The following is a 23,841-nucleotide window of genomic DNA, read 5'->3' on the forward strand; positions in this document are numbered from 1 at the left end:
TATTGCCAGCCTCATTTGATTCATTTTCAAAGAGCTGTTTCTAACCCTGGTAGCCTTTTGTTTGAGATGCTCATCTTTCCCCTCACTGTCCAACTGGCTGTGGGTATCCAAGTAAATGTATCTATCTAGAAGAGGTGGCATAAGAGATCTGACGGTAGATTCAGTGAAGATGGGGCAGTCTCCTGTATCCACTGGACTGTCTCTGACTTGCCCTCATCTGTTCTGGATTGTGTATTATGATTTCAATCATTTGTACAATTTTAAGGTTTGCTTTTGTAAAGTAAGCTGTTGGAAGCAATCCAACCTACTCAACAATATGCTATTGCTTGGTTATTGAAAGTTCTGTGTTTTTATGTCACTACACACTAAAATGAATGCTTTGCAATCACTAACCTTCTTGAGGTTCTCTGTCAGTCTTCTTTTGAGATTCCTTCAGAAATAGGTTCTCTCCTCTTAAGGCTCGGTTGATATCCCTGAGAAGTTCTGTTTCCTGTTCCAGCTTCAATAGTTTGAGGTAGAGCTCAGAGAGATGGTTATTCGTATCCTGCAAGACAGTTAAGCTATCACGCATGTAGTCACACCCTTTCTTTCAAATTTTCTTAAAAATGTGCATTATTTGCAGATAAAATACAAAAGAGATAACCTTCACTCAGTGAGGTAAAACAAAATAAGAGACAATGGGTTGTGGTTATAAAAGGAGCTATCTTGACAAACATGGTTTTAAGAGGCACAAGATCGTTACTCTGTGGAGGCAAATAATTTTTACGTGCACCATACCCAATAACATGTATCATTATTTGTCTCTTTCTCCTACCACCATCAATCACATCCTTTCTATGGTACTGTTCACATACATTGATATACAAACACATCTACCTCAGAAGATGAAGGATCACAAGAAACCAAGTGCTAGCCAGGGCAAAAATCAGGATCCCATAGGATATGAGTCATTGCATTCAGATGTACTCAAGAGAACTGACAAAGCCACCTGATTACTGACTATCTCAAGAGATCTCAGGACTGCATTGATTCCACATCCCAAATGGAACCTTCACTCATGATGCTTTTTGAAAATCCAGCAGTGTCAGCTCTGCTGCCACTAAGCAAACTCTCTTGTACTACCTGAGGAAGCTGGACGCCAAAACATTGTAGTGGAATATACTTTTATTGTTTGGTGATTACATCAGTTTTTTCACAATCCAATTGATTTGTTTTTTCCAAGGGTTTCACAGTGACTACCACCATATGATCATCTGGAACTGTAAATTTTCTAAATGATGAGATAGTAGTGTAACAGAAATGGCAGTTTTGTCTTAAAACACACAAAAAGGAAAACAATGATGGACTGACTGTGTTACATTTATTAAATACAATCAGATATCAGTGTAGTAGTCTAATATTAACTTACTATCTACAATGTAGTCACCTTAAGGCACATGTTTAACTTACCTTACACTTACCATTTATCGCTATAATAAATGAAATGTATTATTTATGAACCTTGCAAAACATATGGTTAACATTGGTAAAAATGCTTTATCTTTTGAGACATTTGGTTAGGTCTGAAAATATTTTCTCCTTGTTGTGTTAGATTTGTGGGGTATATTTTTCTACAAGCTCATCACAACTAACCAAAACAATAGTCTCAACAAGAAACAGGAGGGCAAGAAAGACGCAAAAAAAAGAAACTAATGGTGCAGGGGATGACACTAGTGAGCCAAGAAAACCTCATGATGGATGGTCATATTTCTCTCTCTCACAACAATGACTGTATGGCACAGGAGACAGTAAGGGCCCTCTTCACAGATTTAAAGTTAGTCCAAAAGTCTAACTTAGACCAAAAGTTAAACTTTACTACTTTTTGGTATTCACAAAGATAAGTTGCTACTAGTAACTTTACTACTAGTACATTTGCTACTAGTAAACATACTACTAGTAACTTTACTAGTAGTAAAGTTTCTGGTTGTAACTGACCTTTGTGACTACCAAAAAGTAGTAAAGTTAGACTTTTGGTCTAAGTTAGACATTTGGTCTAACTTTACGTTTGGGAATTGTGCCCTATTTTGCTGTACCAGGAACAGGTATTGCTGGAGGGACAAATGCACCAGGTGTTGGTGGAGGTGCTGATGGAGAAGAAGATTTATAAAATGTTACTGAAGGGGCAGATGGAGCAGGTGGTGGTGAAGGTGCTGATGAACCAGAAGAAGTCAAAGATGTTGCTTTAACAAATGAAGTGGTCACTGCTCATCTTTCTGCTTCAGCCTCTTTTGTCTCCTTCCGACGCCTTCTTTATGCACACGCCAACCTGGTGGAATCAATTTATTGCAGGTGTTTTTTCCTTCCAGTGGTACCAAAGGACTATTGTTTAATGTACTAACAGGAAATAACTTTTTGTACTTAGGTTGCATGTAACAAGTTCGGAGTTGACTTTGTTCCCTCCAGGTAGCCAAGAAAAAAATTCCCATACAATGGAATCTTTACATTTTTATCCTCCGCACCACCTCTTCTTCCTCCTGTTGCAACAGCACAGTATCATCTTCTCCAGCCATTGGAGATGTCCAAAACTTCTTTGAAGAATTGAATGGGGATAAGGGGTATACACTTACTGTTTCCTGCAACTGTCAGAGTTGTAAGCCAATTAAATGCTGTTTTACAAATGTGAAAGTACCCCGGTTGCATCTCGATACTACCACTTCCCTATTGCGGTACCCATATAATTCACAAACATAACCTAAAGTTACAATACTAACACATTTACCATTAAAAAAAAAAATTAGGCATGAAACCCTGAATCTATATTTTAAATAAAAATTAATTCTTTGGTGTAAATATAATTTTACAATTTAACAGAGATAACATAGTACTATTGAGGAACCACTCCTGAAAGCAAAACGATCACGCAAACGACGCTGATTTTCATAATTAACTTTGACCTAGAGCGATAAACCGGCCAAAACTTACTATTACTTAGCCAGACTAAATTAATTATATAACTTGTACCTTCCCCATGTACTGTTTATACCCTTTCATGTTGCCGCAGTTATATCATGTTAAATTAAAGAATTCATATCTACACTCATGCCACCTCAGATTACATAATTTATGAGAAGATTGTGCATGATAGATGTCGAGTTATAGTTAGGTTAGTAGGTTAGCCTGGCTAATGAGCTGACACGACTCTGTACGGAGGTGCTCAAGTTATAGTTAGTTTTGGGCAAGGCTCAAATTATAACTTTAAATTATAACTGTAACTTTTCAATTTCCAAGGTTTGTGTAATCTAAGCTGATTTTGTATAGAAATGTTTTTTTTGTTTTCCTAATTATGACTAATCTTAAACCTTTATTTCATTGAATTTCCAATGTTTTTAACGTGTTTCTAATCATATAATGTTGTTTGTTAAGGTATTGTTTATTTGAAATTAAAAGAAAAAAGAAGGACATTTTTTTCAGAACTAACCAAATGTCTCACAATATAAAGAGCTTCTACAAATATTAACCATATTTGTTCAGGTATTTGAAATACTAAATTGTAATTAATGTAGAGATAAATGTTAAGTGTAAGGTAAGTTAAACATGTGCCTTATGGTGGTTTCATAGTCACTATAAGACACACTTTATTCACACCAATAATTGTCCTCCTTCCAAAATGAAATCGTTGGTATGATGTAGTTTCCTAATGGCCAATCATCTAATTCTCTATATATCTGTTTGTCTGCCTCTGTGTTCCTTATTCTTTTATATCAGTGTATGTGCAAGATGGTTAGGGTTTGGTTAGCTGGGTACACTTTCATTTTTTGGGCCAGATATCATGCTAAGAAATCAGGTGTTGAAAATAATTTAGGTTTAAAGGAATTTAACTAACATGGATTGGTGAAAGAGGTTTGGAATGGAATAAGTTATTCCCTCTACCCTCTTCTCTTAGTAATTGTAAACATCAACACTTCATGGTTATCTATTGTGGTGCAGTAGTGGCTGTTTTCACGCCAGAGTGACAGGGTGGGGGAGGTGTGTGAGATGGGGGGATAGACAGATGACAAAAATAAAGAAAAAAAAGAACTTACCTTCTCCTTGCCAAAAGCCGCTTTTCTCCTTTCTGTGAAAGCTCCCATACTCCCCTGTGACAATCCCAGCACTTCCCTCATGCATGAGAGAAGCGCTGGGTTTGGCCTGACCTGGCTTATTTTCCACCCCAACGGGGAGATGTCAGTGCACATGATGGTTTAGCCATCCTGAGACAGCCGACCAAATTGCTATGCGCACTGAGTGCAGTGCAACCACTCCTCCTGTGACTGTCCCCTTGATGACCCCGCCCACAAGACACTGCAGGAAAGGAAAAATAAAATGATAATAAACACGTATTATTATCGCTTTATAATTGACATTATGAAGCTGCTGGCAGGGTTGGCGACGTTCCTCCACCATAGCGGAGAAGCCGCCACTGCTGTGGTGGCAATGCTATAGGACACTTAACCGGAGTTAGATTGGAAATTGAGACGAAGGAGACATTTTCCATCTTAATGTCTATGTTTACGAACACACATTTGGTGTACTCAAATATTTCTCAAAGACAAAATTGGAAAGGGGTCTACTGTAAATGCTGCTGAGTTTGAAAAGTCCTGAAGACATGTGAACAAGGCAGTGTCTGCATTCCTTTGCAATCACAAAATATCTTCCGTTTTTCATTTCAATATGAAATATGTTGATGCAGTACTGTATTTTCCTAATGGTGTACATTTATCAAGCCTATGTAAATCATATTTTCATTTCAAACCTAATAACCAGCCTTGATAAACATATATAAACCAAAGGCTCTTTTAAGAGCCACTCTATATTATGTCTAATTTTATTTAATCCTACATAGATTTTTTTTTAGATTTCAATAAATACGGTGGTACTTTATAGATATGCTCAAGAAAGTACAGCGGTACATAAACTTTAAAAAAAATATATACATCAATGAAAATATTTTTCCATCACTCTACAGACATTGCTAAACTGCCTAATATCTTTCTATACTTTACAAAAAGAGTAATAAGCTATATTTGGCATTAAAACACAGAACAAAGATAAAGTGTGGTCTAAACAAAATGGCTGTCCTTTTTTGTAAGGGCTTTAATTAACCAATGTCTTTTTATTTGGCAAGGGCTTTAATTAACCAATAATATTTCATTTAGTTATTGCCATGTACTGTGGTATGCTGCTAAGGCCCTGCTTTATATGCAGCCCAACATATCACTAAGTTTCTGTCCCTTATTACTCAAAACAACTGCACAAATTTAGACCTAATAACAAAAAGGATCCTTTCCACATCATAAACTATATTATTGTCAAATGTCATGCAAATTCGTTCAGCTGTTTTGTTGCTACATCTGTTTCAAAAGTCTATGGAAAATTATTTGGTGGCAAACCATGTTTTAGAATCCCTCCCCTTTTTCCTTTGTGCCCCTTTAACTAGTCACCAAAAACATGCATCATCAGCCAATGTAGAAGAAAGAATAGGTCTGCAAAGTTTCCTGGAGATTCATCAAACATTAGCAAAGTTATTAGCAGTCAGAAATCTGAGGAATTACAATCTTTCGCAATCCTAATTATAACTATATAATATTGCATATATATTGCACACATGCATTTATAAACACACACGTATATATCCATGTAAACATCTGCTGCGAAGAAGACCACTCCAAGATTTCAGTGCTTATAATCCTTCAAAGGTGATGCTTTTCGGCATACATCGCCTTTGTGAAAGTGCTTGTAATCCTTTAATAGTGATGGTTTTTGGCATACACCACCTTTGACAAACCATGATTTGACAAAGGCCTTGTACTGTGAAACATATCACCCTAGTAAAGGGTTACACATACTAAAATCTTTAAATGTGGATCTTCTTCTCTTCAGAGGTTTACATGACTATATTGGCTGGCTGTGTCACTGACGACCCTGCACTGATGCCGTTGAGGTTTCACTGCTGTGCATAAACTGGTTGAGTTGCACTGCTGTGTAAAAACTGTCTGACAGGGAGGGAGTCTAGTCAGTTCAAATTGTGTGCAACAAATGAATTTGCTTTGACAATGCTTGTTTCTATTGATGTTTCTCCATGCCTAATAGATCAATAGATAGAAAACTCCCATTCAGCCTATATCTATATTTGGCCAGGTGTGAACCACCTAAGTGTCCACGTTAATGTTTAGAATCAATTATAGAGACCCTGAGAGCTTGAGCCCACAACATTCAGTGAATGAGACAATGGCTCAGCTAGCTCCAACCAACAATGTTAAGTTTGAAATAACACCGTCTTTATATATATACTTAAACCTTTGATTTTAGGGGTCACTAAATGATTCCTCTGGCTCTCACTTTTTGCACTACCTCCCTTGTCCATCTATCCTCCTACATTTGCCAAGGTCAGATTTTAAACTGAAACACAATAAATGCATTACCATTAAGAACTCTGTGGTGCCACTGGCATATGATGCTCTTACACACAAAAACACAGTATGATGGCTAACTTCTGGTAATGTTTGTCAGACTGCTGTGCTTACACTAAATGTATGCAAGAGTGTAATTTTTATCAGGACCCAGATTAACAAACAGTAACTTATCAACAATGCCTAGTCAGCAACTCTCTTACCAGTCCAAAACCAAAATGTCATGGAACCTGAATGAACAAGTTGCAAGCATAATGTGCACTTGACAGAGTTGGAATGGGACAACAAATAGACCTGAGCACCAAAATAGAAGTTGCCTTTATTAGTAAATTAGAAACTAAAAAAGTGTCCTATGATTGCCAATTGGGGCAGTTTTGAACAGACATATTGTATAAGTGTTTTGCAAGGTATGGAAGACTGCACGGATCCGAACCTGCTGCAGGTAATGTTTGTTTTATTATCAAAGAAATCAACAGTAAACCAGATGAACATAAAACAGACCCACAAACAAACAACAAGCATTGGCATAGCCAATAGGTCTCGCCTTTGGGACCTTATAAGTGTTTAGCCATGCAACAGTTGCATAACTAAATACTTATAAGGTCCCAAAAGCGAGACCTATTGGCTATGCCAATGCTTGTTTTAACTGCTTCAATCTTTTGAAGCCTCATGGAGAACATCAAAGCGCCCGCGCGGCCCCGAAAGTGCAAGGGTGCCTGCGCTGGCGCATGGCAGCAGTTTGTGCGCCAGCGCATGGGGAAGCACAGAGATGTGACATATTGTTGTAAATGTGTCGCATTCCTGTGCTCTAAAAGTGACTCAGTGCGGCACAGCCAAATGACTTGCGTTCCGCACTGAGTCACTTTCTTGTAAATCTGCCCCTCAGTTTTTAGGGTGTTGGAGAATCAAACCCAATTTTTCTGGCCGGTAATTCCAGCTGGAAAAATTGCATGAGGCTTTGGCAGCAGCAGCCATGTTTCATTCTTCATTTTTGTCTGATGGAGGGAGCATACAATGCTGCCCCTGCCAGAAAAACCCTTCCTCTTCTACCTTTACTTCCCCTGCCACACCCCTCCCATAGGGCCCGTATTCATTTACCACTGTTGGGAATTGGGTCATTGGTTGAGGGAGTGGATCCCTACTCAGGAAGCAGCCATAATTTCTGTCAGGGTGAAATCACAATCAAACACCAAATTAACCTATGCTTAATCCTTTGTTAGCATGGCATGAAGCAGTCAGGCTTACAGGCTTAACTTAGAGGCAATGTGTAAAGTAATACAATAAAAACACAACAGAAGAAAAATCCCACACCAATTCTGAAAAAAAGAGCAAAATCTAATACATTTGACACAAAAATGACAAAAATCCAATCAGTAGTACCAGAGATAAACAATTTTCAAGTTTAAAGCAAAAATAGTGTCTAGAAGCACTATACGCCAACTGTGTTTATCTGGTTCTGCTGGACAGGAACAAAGTCACAAGTTCAGGCAGACCATGACGGAGCACGGGCGGGATACACAAACCAAGCTAGGCCCACTCAACAAGAGTACCTTAAATACTGGTTGCTGAGCATTGGGAGATCCTGTGTCGAGGATACGGCATGCAGCAGCGGTTCAGAGGACCTGAGAGGCTGCGATACGAGGACCTGCATCTTCCTCAAGGAGGCCGTCGATGAGTGGGCTGTGCTGCGTCATTTCTATACAGACAGCGACAAAAAACCTACCACCAATAATCCCACCTACCGACAGAACGCAAGAGCGACAGGCATTCTACTCCCTTCCTACTCAATGTTACCCTGTTACAGAGCGGATTGATAAAGCCAGGTTTTTAGCCGCTTACGGAAGACTATTTCCGAAGGTTCCATCCTTAGATGACGAGGCAGAGAGTTCCAGAGCTTTGCTGCCAGAAAACCAAAGGAGCAGCTGCCCATCCTGGCCTTCCTCACTCTAGAAACTTGATGTCAAAGGCAGCGCTCAAATCCAGCAATATTAGTGCTGCTGTCTGACCTTCATCACCACATCGCTTGAGTGACTCTGATGCCAGCTATAAGACCGACTCTGTGGAGTGGTGTGCCCAAAACCCTGACTGCATCGGATGTAGCAGATTATTGGCCCCAATGAACGTAATAAGTTGACTGTTAACAAGTTTTTCCATCACTTATGTGAAGAAAGGCTGCAGTGAGATTGGTCTCAAATTAAGGAGTTTTTATTTTTAGAAGGAGCACAACGACGCCTGTTTCCATTTCAGAGGTAAAACTGAGTAAAACCAATCAATCAATCAATCAGGGAATTGTAAGCATGCTCCTCACCCGTGAGGGTCTCACGGTGCGGAGGGGAGGGGGGGGGGGTCAGAAGATCTGCTTAGCCGAAGAGCCAGGTCTTCAGAGTCTTCCTGAAGGTGTTCAGGGAGAGGGCGCGTCTGACATCCAGGCTAACAATCGCAACCTCGTCAAATCCATGCCCCGCATTTCCATCAGCTCTAGAACCTGGAATAATTTCGATCACCTACTTCTTTCCCAGACTCTAATAGACTCCCGGTACGAGGTTTCTCTTAATCCCAGCGCAACGTCCAGCAGATACCAGAAATGGATTTCTGATGCAGTTAACCATGTGGTTCCGGCCAAATCTTTTACTTCGAACAGGGCATCACCTTCTGCCCCGTGGTTCACGGACGATCTTCGCTTACAACGCCAACATTGTAGGAACCTGGAAAGGCGGTGGAGAAGGCATTATAACCCTGTCGATAGGCAGACCTATAAGGATGCCCTTGCACTGTACAAAAAATCCATTGTGAAGTGCAAGAGTATCTTTTTTCTCGCCCAAATTGAATCAGCTCAAAATTCAGCTAATAAGTTGTACCAGGTAGTTGATGCCCTCTCCAACCCCCCTACAGACCCTCTGACGGAACCTTCTCAAGTTCTGTGCAATGCATTGGCCACCTTCTTTTTTACTAAAGTCGCCAAGATCTACTCATCATTCTCCCTCCCCGCTTGCTCTGTTGCCCAAGTTCACCAATTTTCTCCCGGTTTCAACTGAACACATTAGCAGGTTGGTCACTTCTATTAAATCTGGCTCCCCTTTGGACCCTTGCCCCTCCGTGATATTGAACACTCTCACTGAGGTTATAGCACCTCCCTTAACGGACCTCTGTAACTCCATCTTTCAAGCAGGTGTCTATCCGGAAGTCTGGAAAGAAGCAGTTATTAAACCTCTTTTGAAAAAACCGTCTCTGGATCCTACTGATTCAGCCAGTTATAGGCCTATCGCCTGTCTACCATTCCCGGCCAAAATCTTCGAGTCAGCTATGAACCTGCAACTCTCCGAGTTCATTGACCATCACAATCTTTTAGATGATACTCAATTTGGGTTCAGGAAATATCATGGCACGGAAACGGCCTTGATAAAGGCTTCTGATGAGATCAGGACCATCATGGATCAGGGGGGGGCGGCGGTTTTGGTGCTCCTTGATCTGTCCGCCGCCTTCGACACGGTCGACCACTCCATCTTGGTCGACCGTGTCGCATCCATTGGTGTAACTCATCGTGCAAAAGATCTCATTGCTTCGTTTCTGGCCAACCGAACTCAAGCAGTGAAACTGGGTAATTTCTACTCACCCACTTTCTCTCTCCCCTGCGGGGTCCCTCAGGGATCCTCGCTAAGCCCCACATTATTTAATATATATGTGGCGGATTTGGCGAGGGTTATAAAAGCTCACAGCCTGCTGTTAACCACCTATGCTGACGACACCCAATTGGTGTTGTCTGTTCACAAAGACGGTCCCGCAGTCGCTGCTAATTTTCAGGAAGGGATGATGGCCATCAGCTCGTGGATGGCAGATAACAGTTTAAAATTGAACTCGGATAAGACCGAGGTGCTAACCTTTGGTAAGCTTTCTCCCGAGTGGTCTTCAACCTGGTGGCCCAGTGAGATGGGCCCCCCCCCCCACTCCAGTAACCAAGGTCAGGAATCTCGGTATCCTGTTCGACAACAAACTTTCTTTTAAGCATCACGTCAATGCAGTGGCGACATCATCCTTCTTCATGTTGAGAAAAATTAAGAAGTTGTTGCCATATCTCCCCTCGACTGCAGTAAAAACCTTAATCACCACACTTGTTTTTTCAAAAATGGACTATGGCAACGGTCTCTTTCTTAATGCTCAGGAGCAGGTCTTAGCCAAGCTGCAATCTGTACAGAACGCGGCAGCAAGATTACTGCTCGACGTTCCATTTCGTCATCCCACTTCTTCTGCCATATACCATCTGCACTGGCTGAGAGTAAAGAGCCGTATAAAGTTCAAGGCTTTATGTATTGCCTATAAAGCCATTCATGAATCAGGACCTAAGTTCCTGAAGGACGCTTTCCAAATCTATGTCCCTATAAGAACTTTACGATCAGCCTCCACGCACATGCTCCCGATACCACGCACCAGAACCTCCACATGGGGAGACAGACGCTTCCTGGTAGCAACTCCCAGGCTGTGGAATTCCCTCCCATTGGTCATAAAAACTTCCCCTACCCTTACCATTTTCCGCAAGCTCTTGAAAACTTGGTTATTCAACCAGTGATCCCTTCAGATGCCTCTGTCTTTATGAAGTTCTGTATGCGCCGAGACACCCTAGGGTATTTGCGCGCAATAAAAATCTCAAAAACATAAACATAAACAAACAAACATCTGCCGGGAGCTCGTTCCAGGTTTTGGCCGCAATGTGAGAGAAGAATCTTCCGCTAGCTCTGGCTCTGTGGATACGCGGGTTATGGGCCAGTGCAAGGTTGGAAGATCGGAGGTTTCTTTTGGGTAAGTGGAAGATGATTCTGTCATTGAGGTATTTGGGTCCGGTGTTGTGTAGGCATTTGTAGGCGTGGGTGAGGAGTTTGAAGGTGACTCTATTCTCCACGGGAAGCCAGTGAAGCCTTTCGCAGGTTTGGGCTGATGTGTTCATGTCGGGGGATGCCGAGGACGAGACTGGCGGCGGTGTTCTGTGTTGTCTGGAGTTTGCGGAGTAGTGCTTTGTTTATGCCGGCGTCCAGTCTGCTGGTGATGAGTGCGTGGGTGACCGTCTTCCTTGACTCAGGGGCGATCCACTTGAAAGTCTTGCGGAGGATGCGGAGGGTGTTGAAGCAGCTGGAGGTGACGGCGTTGACCTGTCAGTTCATGGCGAGGGAGGAGTCGAGTACGATGCCGAGGTTTTTGGCGTGGTCCGAGGGGGTCGGTGAGCTTCCGAGGGCGACCGGCGACCAGGTGTTATCCCATGCTGAAGAGGTGGTTTCAAGGACGAGGACTTCTGTCTTCTCGGAGTTGAGCTTCAGGCAGCTGTTGGTCATCCAGACTGCGATGTTCTGCATTCCTTTCTGGAAGTTGAGTCTGGCGGCAGTCAGGTCCTTGGTGAGGGAGAGGATGAGCTGGGTGTCATCAGCATAGGATGCGATGATGAGGCCGTGTTATTGGATGATGGCAGCGAGTGGGGCCATGTAGGTGTTGAAGAGGGTCGGGCTCAGCTATGACCCTGTGGTACTCCGCAGTTGATTGTCGTGGGGTCGGATAGAAAGGGTGGTAGTCTGATTCTTTGGCTTCTTCCGGTGAGGAATGATCAGATTCAGTCTAGGGCTGTCCTTGTATGCCGGCGTCATGTAGTCTAGCACGAGTGTGCGGTGGTAGACGGTGTTGAAGGCTGCTGATAGGTCCAGTAGGATAAGGGCTGCGGAGTGGCCTTGGTCCAGGAGGGTGTGGATTTTGTCTGTGGCGGCAAGTAGGGTGGCCTCGGTGGTGTGGTTGCTTCGGAATCCGGATTGGGACTGGTCGAGGACATCATTGTCTTCGATGAATCGTGTCAGTTCCCTGTTGACTGTTTTCTCTGCGACTTTGGCCGCGTAGGGGAGGTCTGCTGTGAGCGTCTTGAGCAGGGGCCTGACTTCTCAATGTTTCCAGTCATCTGGTAGCTGCCTGTTTCGAAGGTGGTGTTAATGGTGCGTTGTAGTTCGGGTGCGATGGCGGCTCGGTGGTAGATGTGTGGAGAGCAGGGGTCAGTGGGGGCCCCTGAGTGGATGCCTTTCATGGTCGAGGCGGTGTCCTTGGCCGTGATCATAAAAGACATGGAGATCAGATTGCTCAGGTAGGATAAAAAGCATCCATTCACTAAACTAGGAATTTAGGGGGGGGCTGGATCCGCAGGGGACCCTGGCCTAACTTTCCCTAGGAGTCCCCTAAGTTCATTCCCAGGAAAGAAGCTTAAAACTGAGGAGACCAACCCCAAGGGGGTCAACCTCAAATCTAGCTTCAGAGAAATGGAAATCTCTGACTTCCTGAGGAAATGAGTCATAGATTTTCGATATTTTGTTCACAAAAAAGTGCAATCTCATAGCAGTTCTAAACTGATGGGGTGTTACAGGCCACCACCTGCTTCATGGAGTACAGGGATTTTACGATGGAGAAAAGGACTCTCGTAGGATATGTGGAGGCCTCAATTTTCTGAGCATAAAAAGCCCTGCATGCGATATGAAACTGTTTATGCTTGTGCTTTATCGCTGTTATATACTCAGTCTTGTATGTGGCATCAAACTCCTTTTGCCATATCCGCTCCAAGCATTTGCAGGATTGCTTTAGGAGTGCCAACTCAGCATTAAACCATTCTGCAGTTGGTTTTACACTTGTCATGCAAATCTGAGCCTAAAGATCCACTCTATCCAGGGATGCAGTTATCTAACTCTCCATTCCAGAATTGACCACATCTACCTTCTCCCCTGACACCGTATTGTTTAGCAAAAGTGTGTTAGTAAAAGCCTCAGATGAGAAGTTGGCTCATCTATGAGATTCAGAGGGTAAAAATCTTTCCAACAAAGAAGCTGGCGTTGGTAGTAAAATCTCGAAGGGTATAGTAGAGTGGCCTGACCAAATGATCGGAACAGGGTCTTTCACAATAATGGAGGTAGAGTTAGAAAAAAACTCAGATCCAGAGTATGTGCCAACCAATGCGAGGCGCCTTAAACTAGCTGTATCAGTTGCAATGTCGCCAGATCCTCAGGGAGGCAGCCATGCTACATGCTTTATCATCAATATGCAAGTTAAAATCACCTAACACTAAATAGATGTTTAGAACATAGTGAAAAGGAAGGTAACAGATCGACCAGTGCCATGCTAAACTTCATAGCTTGTCCAGAGGGTGACATACTAAGAAACCCGCAAGATTGAACTTGCAGAATAGATTAGGAGTAAAAAAGGGTGCTTTACAGTTGGCTATATCCATGTCCATAAATGAGCACTGGAGAGAGTGTCTGAAAATAATAGCGATACCGCCATCTCTCTGCTAGGCACGGTCACATCTTACAATCCCATACCAATTAGAGATAGCATTTAAAATGCCAGGAGCCGCGATGTCAAAGAGCCAAGTTTCTGTTAAAAAGAGTACATCCGATGTCTGTTCGGAAAGGAGGTTGAAGATCTGCATTTTGTGTTTAGGCAGTGAGCGGCAGTTAATTGTCACACAGTGTAATAGTTGGGCTGCCAGCCCATTAACTCCTTCAGTTAGGAGCCCAGTGGGCTGGCTAAACATGCACTTACCACACCCACAACCAGCTCTGGAAATGTCCATAGTGTGCCAGCACTCCTCTGCTATTGCGGGGTCAAGATGGCTAAGCTTGTCTCTTGAGTACCTAATGGGGAATGGCTCGGAACAGGAAGGGGTCCTGGACCTTGGTCCCGGTGGGCGTGGACAGGCGCAGACGGGCTTGCCTTAAGCGTGCCCACTGCATGTATCTGCTGCACATTCACGCCTCGGGCATCCTTAAGTACCGGTCTTGTGAGGGTTGTGCTTGCAATAATCCCATTCGGGGGAGAAAGTGGGCGGGGCAACCAAAACAAAACCTGGAGCCCCGCAGCACCACGCCGATCAGGAAAGCTTTCCATTCCTGCGTGACAGTACTGGTGAAAGTAAGTAAATTAAAATAACTCCAAGTGAAAAGTGGTAAAGCAAACACAAAAACAGATAAAAACATGTGCACAAGCACATCGAGCACACACACACAGCAGTCAGTTAAAAGGTCCGCTTCCTACTGACCTTCTAGCAGTGGCGATCGTGCCTCAGTCATCCCATAAGTATCCGCCTTGTGAGGGCGGATGCTTGCAAGGGAAAAGTGGGAGGGGCAAACAAAACAAAACCAGAGCCCAGCAGCCCCACGCCAATCAATAAGGCTTCCCTTCCTGCGTAACGGTACTGGCGAAAGTTAAGTAAATCCAAATGAAAAGTGGTAAAGCAAACACATAAACAGATAAAAACAACAGGCAGAGAGTTAGGGGTAAAACCCGCCGAGCATGCCAGATCTAATAAAGAGGGTCTCTACCTGCCCAATAACGAGGTAAGTGGTTATTTTGGCCCTTCCAAAGGGATGGCAATTTACTAGGAACAGCAAACTACTATTCGTGTGTTTGCATTCCCCAAAAAGTTTTCAAAGAAAAAAGAAAAAACCTGCGTTCCTTAAAGGAATATATGCTGCTTTAAAAAAAGTTTCCCTTTGGGATAAAATTGTGGGGAGCAGGCTGTGCTCCACTGAAACACTCAATATTCCCCTCAAGTCACCGAGTCAGTTTCAAAAGGGGAAGATATACAACAGTTACAGCTTCCTCTTCACAATCATGTTATCACATCCTTCGAGGAGTCGTTACATTTTCAATAGTTTGCAACCGCAACTACGATCACAAAGTATTGATATATCTTCAAGTGATTCAAAATTAGGAAGGAATGACCCTTTCATGGTCCTTCCTAATTGCAATTCAGAATGAGTTGGTGCACCCATTATGCAATTCGGAAAAGATTTATTCATAAGCAAAATGGTCTTAGTACATAGGAAAGCATACATCAGCCGCAGCCCATGCAGGTAAGAGCGGTGGAGCTGGGGGGGGGGGGGGGGGATTTCGGCAGACGACGATAAGGGAAAATTATTTATTGAATTTTCTATCTGCATCCTCTGTCGAAAACCCCCCACACCCGGTCCCACCACTCTAACTGGCACGGACCGCGGCTGGCATACACACTGTGGTTTTGTGAGTTGCAGGTTTATAACCACAAAATGGCTCTATACTTCAGGCCCTCCACCGCTAATGATTTTAAAATACTGCAAAGTCATCAACAGTCTAGGACTGAGGCATCCTTAGTATACTCAATGAAAATTTAAGTCAATTTATGAATTCTCAGAAACACAGATTTTGGTGATTGGCAATCCATATACAATGAAATTAGATGGCATTCTTTCTTACTGTTCCCAGACATGGGTCAAAGCTACTTTGACTGACTGCAGGAAATATGTGTGCCTTTTTCAAGTTCCATGAGTTATTCATGCTGGGAGAATTTAACATATTTGTAAAGGTGCATAAGATCTTTAAAAACTTTGCCTTGCTGTGACTAGTTCAGGTAGTTGTAGGACCCACACAGGGAGATAGAATTATGTTTCATTTGAGTTTTTAAATACCAAAATACTCAAATAATAGTAAACAGTTGAAATAGTCTGGTTGGACTACAGGTGTGTGTTGTTCAACTTTAACAAGTTAATTGGCAATAAAAAAAACCAAAAGTATTTTGTGCATGTAACTGGGCCACTACTCCCACTAAGCTCCAGTATAGAATCAGGGGAAGGATGATTATTCCGGGTCTGCTTCTGGAGGAAGTAGGGGTTACAAATAAACTCATCAGGTTTAATCAATTACTAGGATCTTCCCTACATGAAATCTTGCAAATTAAATCTAAGGGAAGTAAATTAAAAATGTATCACTCATCATGATTTGAAAAAAGAAAGCCTGAATTTCAAAAAGTTAGAAAAAGCATGGCTTATAAATTATTTGACATCTGATAAATCTACTTAAACAGAGGAGAAAGTACAGCTATTTCTTTAGAGTATCAAAAATAACTTTTTCTCGCAGCCTATGTTAATTCCTGATAATATGTCCAGGAAAGGTTTCTGAACTGTAGATGCAGTAACTAATTCTGTTTCTATGAGAAACAGTTACTCCATCAAAACATTTATCTATTTTTTCACCAGTGAGTGAACGAGACTAGAGACAAATTCCATGACAATGTCAGTGTCTCTCAATTACTTACCCTTACTAGTTGAGAGAGCCTTCAGAAATGTCACATTGCTCACTGTAAAAGGACTACAAGAGGTTTATTAGCCAGAGTAAGACCTATGGTTTTCCCCTGGACTTATGTACAGGTAAGGCAATTAAAGTCATAAAAGAGGAATTTTCGACTACAATTATGGATGTTATACATGCAGATTTATCATCTGCTATGGTGTCAACAGAATAGAAATCAGCTGTGGTACATCCCTTCTTAAAAAGCCTTTTCTTTGAGCCCAGATGACATGCAATTTTCATCCGATTTCATTGCTTCCTGTTGTGGCCATATTCCCGGACAAAACCATAACGATCCAGTTCCTAGGCTCCACTAACATCCTGGATGAGAAGCAAGTGGAGTTTAGACCTTGCATGGGAACAGCATTGGTGGTTGGCTCTGTTGGTGACGATTTTCGCATTATCATAGATGACAGAAGAGTTGGTGTAACAATATTACCAGGTATGTCCGTTGCATTTGGCACCATCAACCAGGACTTGCTTATTAAAAGACTCAGACTGCCATTTCTGGCTAAGGGTTTTATTACGATGTCATTCAGAAAGTTTCAAATCAGATTTGGCAGACCCTGACTTTTTTTTAACCGATTTGGAAAGCTTTCTGATTGACCGATTCCGATGTTCGAAAAGCGTTTGGACTTTCCGAGTCGGTTCCAGATGGCATTCGGAGGAACCAAGTTGTTCGGAGTCGACTCTTAGAGGTCTACAGACCGCGTTTCAGCCCACGTGATTAACATGTCGGATTCAGACAGCCTTTCCAAATCGGTTTGTCCGACACAGATCGGCTGTCATAATCTGACTTTGGGGACACGTAGCACGCTCCCTTTCACCCGGAGCCTTCCGAATGGGTCCTGTGGGGGTACCCAAGGGACCCCCCTTTCAGACTATGCACAGTGTGGCAGGTACCAAGGGTTGCTCGCCACAGGGAGTACAAATATTCCCACCCACCCCTTTCTTCAATGGGAGCCTGTGTATTCGGTCAGAACACAAGCTCCCACTGAAGTCAATGGGAGTCTGACCGAACGGTGTCCGGAACCATCGTAATCAGTCGGTCGAATTACCCGAATCCGATTCGGTCAGAAATCATTCTGAGACTGATTCGGTCAGAACGCTTTCCAACCGACATCGTAATCAAGCCCTTAGTGTTAGTGTTGTTAGAATTGAAACGTGTTATTGCCATATTACTCGTATTTTACCTGGTATTATGTTAGCGTTTATATAGCTATTTTATGATACATTCTCGTTGTATGCATACACAATTAATAAGCACAGACGCTATGTAAGTTAGGTTGACATCTGTGCCACCATTTTACTGCTAGCAGACGCCATCTTGTATTATAATCGAAACTTCTACTTGATCATTTACGAGAAATGGTCCTTGGTAGGTTTCGTTTCTCATAAAGCTGAATTTTGCTCATGTTCACATTCCTTTCTCGTTAGATGAGGCCTTCTCCCACCTGTCTGGTGGGGAGGATAAGCCAGACAACCTTGAGCAGTAGATAGCTTGTACCAGGCCGTGGAATCAAAACTTATGTTCTGTACCCCCATTGTGTTACAACATTTACCAGTCTTTTTCCATAATGGGTGGGTTTTTGTGGGTTCTGCAATGTACATAATGTAACTTTATGCTTGTTAGAGTCAGTCCCTCGTCAGTCATCATGGGAGGCTGCTCGGACTGGACTCCACTGCAGTGTACTTTTTGAATAAACCAGTTTGATTGCATTCTCTACTGCGTCATTGACTCTTCATTTTCTTGGCAGGCTATTGGAGGTCGAGAGTGACCCGGGTGATCCTAGCTGGGTCACTTCCTTCAGTGTGGATATCATTTTTTAGGCCAGTTTCACTCAAGAATTCCAGTTAGAATATTTTACATCAGTGCAGAAAAAGGTGCAGAGGAGGTCCGCAAGGCACTGCCATCTTACCTCTTCCATTCAGTGAGTATGAACGCCCACTGGCCTGTCTGTCACAAGAACATTTGTAGATGCAGATATATGTTGATGGCACACAAATAGGATTCAGTTAAAACGAACAAAAAAGTAATGTGTCATCGATTTAGTTGCATTCCTTAGAAAAGACTTGCAGATGGATGAAAAAAAAACATTTTTAAAACTGATTTTCTCCGAAATGAAGTCATAAATAGCCAGAATCATTTTTGGAGGCATTTGTATTGACTCACAACACAGGTAAGAATGATCAGCTTTTATTCATGAAATCCATGCTTTTATTCATGCAATTCATGGATAAAAAGCATGAATAAAAGATGACATCTGGGAAAGCTGCCAAGGAGCACCCCACCAGATTCCAACTGATTTGGATTAAAAACACTAACATTCTAAACATGTAACATTCCAAATTACATCATAGCACTTCAGCTACAGAATACTACATTACACTTTCCCTTTATAGAAAAAACTAATATTAGGCATTAAGCATTAGGAATGAATAATCAATCACAGACATTCCTATTAAAAAGTAGAAAATGGAAAATAAATATCCTAGCAACTAAAAAAAACAAAGATCATACTATTGACAATAATGAAAGAAACTACTATGTCATTCAAACTATAAAGCAAACACAAGGAGATGATGGATGGAGTGTTGAAACTTTTCTGACACTCACCCCCAGTCACAGATCTGGGTTGAAGCCATCATCGTTTTTTAGCTCACTTTGCCCCCCAAGTTCAGACCCAGCCATATGTAAATCAGACTTGACCCTGTTCCTCATGGGAACAGTCCAGTCCTACCTGCCAAGCCAGGTCTTCCCTAGAACAGAAACAAGCATTCTGGGACCGGTTTCGGGGTAACACCCCTCATCAGCCAGGCTAGCTTGAATCCAGTGGCAAAGTGAGCAAGGGACCCACGTCTGGGCGTACCCTTCCAACTTAGGGCAAACAAATCAAACACAGAGAGATGATGGCCAGAGTGGTGAAACTTTTCAGACACTCACACCCAGTCACAAATCTGGTGTTAACTTGAAACCGGCAGGAAGAAGAAAAAAACTGGAGAAATAAAGATATTCTCCTTGTTACATTGCAAGGAGAAATAAAGATATTCTCCTTGTTACTTCGCAAGATTTTGCCGTATTCCCAGGTTTACAAGTCCTTGTATATCTCGGAATGCGTCAAAACCATGGGATTTGCATGGGTAAACCCACTGCAACACCCCTGGAACACCTCTCTTGCCAGAGTAAGGTGACTCAACTATTTGCAAAAACAACAATTGATGGACAGAATGCAGAACAATGTCATACATTCATCCCAGTACAGAGATCTGGGCCTAAATCCATCGTGTTTTTCTGCTCACCATGCCATTCCAGTTTGAACCCAGCCACATGCAAATCAGTCTTGACCCTGTGCCTCATGGGAACAGTCCAGCCCGAACTGCCAAGCCAGGTCCTCCCTGGACTGGAAACAAGCATCCTAGGACCGTTTTCGGGGTTTCACCCTTCTTCAGCCAGGATAGCTTGATTCCAGTGGCATGGAGCGCACGGGTTCTCACATCTGAGCATACCCGTCCCACTCGGGGTGACAAATGCAAAAACAACAATTGATGGACAGAATACAGAACAATGTCATACATTCTCCCCAGTACAGAGATCTGGGCCTAAATCCATCGTTTTTTTGCTCACCATGCCATTCCAGTTTGAACACAGCCATATGCAAATCAGTCTTGACCCTGTGCCTCATGGGAACAGTCCAGCCCGAACTGCCAAGCCAGGTCCTCCCTGGCCTGGAAACAAGCATCCTAGACCGGTTTCGGGGTTTCACTCCTCTTCAGCCAGGATAGCTTGATTCCAGTGGCATGGAGAGCACGGGACTCACGTCTGAGCATACCCGTCCCACTCGGGGTGACAAATGCAAAAACAACAATTGACTGACAGAATGCAGAACAATGTCATACATTCTCCCCAGTACAGAGATCTGGGCCTAAATCCATTGTTTTTTTGCTCACCATGCCATTCCAGTTTGAACCCAGCCATATGCAAATCAGTCTTGACCCTGTGCCTCATGGGAACAGTCCAGCCCGAACTGCCAAGCCAGGTCCTCCCTGGACTGGAAACAAGCATCCTAGGACCGGTTTCGGGGTTTCACCCCTCTTCAGCCAGGATAGCTTGATTCCAGTGGCATGGAGAGCACGGGACTCACGTCTGAGCATACCCGTCCCACTCGGGGTGACAAATGCAAAAACAACAATTGATGGACAGAATGCAGAACAATGTCATACATTCACCCCAGTACAGAGATCTGGGCCTAAATCCAACGTTTTTTTGCTCACCATGCCATTCCAGTTTGAACCCAGCCATATGCAAATCAGTCTTGACCCTGTGCCTCATGGGAACAGTCCAGCCCGAACTGCCAAGCCAGGTCCTCCCTGGACTGGAAACAAGCATCCTAGGACCGGTTTCGGGGTTTCACCCCTCTTCAGCCAGGATAGCTTGATTCCAGTGGCATGGAGAGAACGGGACTCACGTCTGAGCATACCCGTCCCACTCGGGGTGACAAATGCAAAAACAACAATTGATGGACAGAATGCAGAACAATGTCATACATTCACCCCAGTACAGAGATCTGGTCCTAAATCCATCTTTTTTTTGCTCACCATGCCATTACAGTTTGAACCCAGCCATATGCAAATCAGTCTTGACAATGTGCCTCATGGGAACAGTCCAGCCCGAACTGCCAAGCCAGGTCCTTCCTGGACTGGAAACACGCATCCTAGGACCGGTTTTGGGGTTTCACCCCTCTTCAGCCAGGATAGCTTGATTCCAGTGGCATCGATTTGCACTGCGTGGCCTTAATCAAGATTTATGAGGCCACTTAAAGCCATGCATTGTGGCTTTGTGTGGCTTCATAAATCTGACTCAGAGCCTTGCGTCATGAGTGTACTACTTTGTGTGGTGCAAATGTGATGCGGGGCTCCCATAAATATGCCCCATCAGTTTCAGTAGGGTTCTTTTGGCTATTCGCCGGGCCCTATTGTGCCAGATAAACGATACTTGTGTCCGTTGTATTCTACAAAGGACCAACTACATAATGGGAGCATCTGTGCCACATACAGGTGCATATATATTCAAAACAAGGGAGACCCCACAATATTTACGAACCTGGGGAAATCAAGGGTACTCAAGAAACAATGGTTCACTGAGGACAGTGAGTCCTATACACATTATCATTGACACTTCTCTATTTTTTTATTAAGAAATTACATTTAGAACCCAAATGAAATAGTTTAGTTAGCAAGGTAAGTATGGTGCAGGAAAACATATAGACTTGTTTTCTAATTTTTTAAGTTAAAACGATCCAGTGCTCACAAAAAAGGTGACATAAAAGTGCTCTAGTGGGTGAAAAACATTAAAACATGCATCTTTTTAAAAGGGACAAAATATGAAGCTCCTCTTGTAAGTTTTTATATAATGAAAGAAGGAGTTAGGTAGGTCGACGGAGTTTCGATCTCATTCAGTCGAGATCATCATCAGGACAGGTGAGGTGAGTGAGCACTACGCATCTTCGACAGTGTTATGTTCTGGGCCCTAGGCCCACATAGTGTAAGAAGGAAGACACAGACACTGGAGTGTGGTACTGGTAATTAGCCCAGAGCACGTGCACTCCGGCTCTTTTATTTGTGGGGTCACCTGACTGGTGACGTCCGTGTTGGATGGGTGAGGGTGTGTGTGTGTGTGGGCCAGCCCTCGGGGGAGTGGCTGGCAGAAACTCTAGACTGTGTCCAGCAGGACACAACATTCCTCCCAAATTTTAATAAAACGAAAAACAACAAACAAAAGTCCAACCTATGGGAAGGAATGAGAAAACAACTAAAATAAAAGAAGTCTCACAGTTCAGAGATGTAGCTCGCAGGACAGCGGTGGACAGGTGCAGCTGGGAGCACGCGGACGTCTTGGCACATGTCCATACTTTAACCAGGTATATCTGGGGACGAACACGGTGATGATGATATCCGGACCTTTCAGCTTCGCTTCAGTTGAGGGATGGTCCACCTACGTGATGTTCATCGGTCCAGCGTACTCTTGCTGTGATGCAATTTGTGTCCTTTTGTTCAAACATGGGTGCATCAGGAGCGTATAGATGAGTCCACTGTAACACACCGGACGATTGTGTCGCTTGATCCTTTGAAGACAGTCTTGGCATTCTGTGACCTGTTGAAATTCTCGGTTGGATGGCCTGGCTACTTCCTGGAATCCATTGGTGGGGCACAGTAAAGTCCATCTGTCACGCTCTGGGAGGCCCCTTGGATGAGTTGCCCCGGGACTGCATATGGGCTCTGACTCTGGAGCCACTGTGTCGCCACTCGTGCAAACTTCAGGGGTGGATGTGTCTTGGTCAGAAACATGTTCTCGCTGCCAGGATCAGGACATGCGCCGGTTAAACAGATGGTCACTGTATTTTCGGATCATCGCTTGTTCTGGCAAGTGGTGTAGGACTCCAGTTATTGTACTTGATACTCCAAGGATGGTAGTGATGCACATGACAGATGATGGAGTGGATGCCATGAGACGACTCGCAAAACATTTGGTGATGACTGGCAGTGAGTAGGGATGACTGGCGAATCTTTGCAGTCATGATACTCGTCGGACACTTGGTGCAGCTCTTCTGATTTGGCATTTGTGTAAGCAGAACAGGGAGGCCCTTTTCTTTACGCAGCCGGCGACAGGTGGCTGATGGTCACTGAGAAGAATGACGACCCCGCACCCCAGTGGCTTGCGTGTGTTAGAAGGTGCACTCTGGTGAACGGCGTCCCTTTGTTGACTTTCACTGCGCAGCAGTTGTCGTCTGTTTTTTTGTACTGGGCCGTTACCGTCCTATATTTCTCCACTCCGTATCTTTTCTGAAAATGTGTTGAGAAGGCTACACAGACTTGTAGGGATCTCCTGCTCACTCCGTCGTGTTCTCTGAGCTTTGCATTTGCTCCCGCTACAGACCTCTCACTGGTCCAGTCCTGTCAGATAGGATGGGGCGTCTTCTCTGGTGCGTCCTCCAATTTCAGGGACGGTAGTGGAAGTAGGCGTGCTTTGAGGGATCCGTATGTTCCGGCTCTAATTGAGTATTGTTGTGGGAGGTAAGTATCTCCCTTTTCTTGCATCAGTAGTGGTGACGTGCCACTCAGAGTGCTGGACTCTCCTCCTGCCTGCAACGGACTGTTGCCCACCACAGTCTCAAGGCAATAACGGGGCACACCCTGAATAATCTCTGGCCCACTGCTGGGCGATTTTGATGCAGGTGGGGTGATCACGATCTCTCTCCTTCCGGTGTTTGGACGCCCGGGGCCTCTGTCTCCCTTCTGG

General features: G+C 43.6%; 1 protein-coding gene across 1 annotated transcript in view; it reads right to left on the bottom strand.

Annotated features, from left to right (window-relative positions):
* The window catches only part of LOC146821397 (kinesin-like protein KIF28), a 777,435-nt gene that overhangs the window by 210,933 nt on the left and 542,661 nt on the right, over positions 1 to 23,841 (bottom strand). Inside the window, exon 26 of the mRNA XM_085609842.1 lies at positions 394 to 544. Coding sequence (XP_085465968.1) covers positions 394 to 544 — 151 coding nt within the window. The remainder of the gene's footprint in view (positions 1 to 393; positions 545 to 23,841) is intronic.

This window comes from Triturus cristatus, chromosome 6, assembly GCF_964204655.1.
Source record: "Triturus cristatus chromosome 6, aTriCri1.1, whole genome shotgun sequence".
Taxonomy (NCBI): Eukaryota; Metazoa; Chordata; class Amphibia; order Caudata; family Salamandridae; genus Triturus; species Triturus cristatus.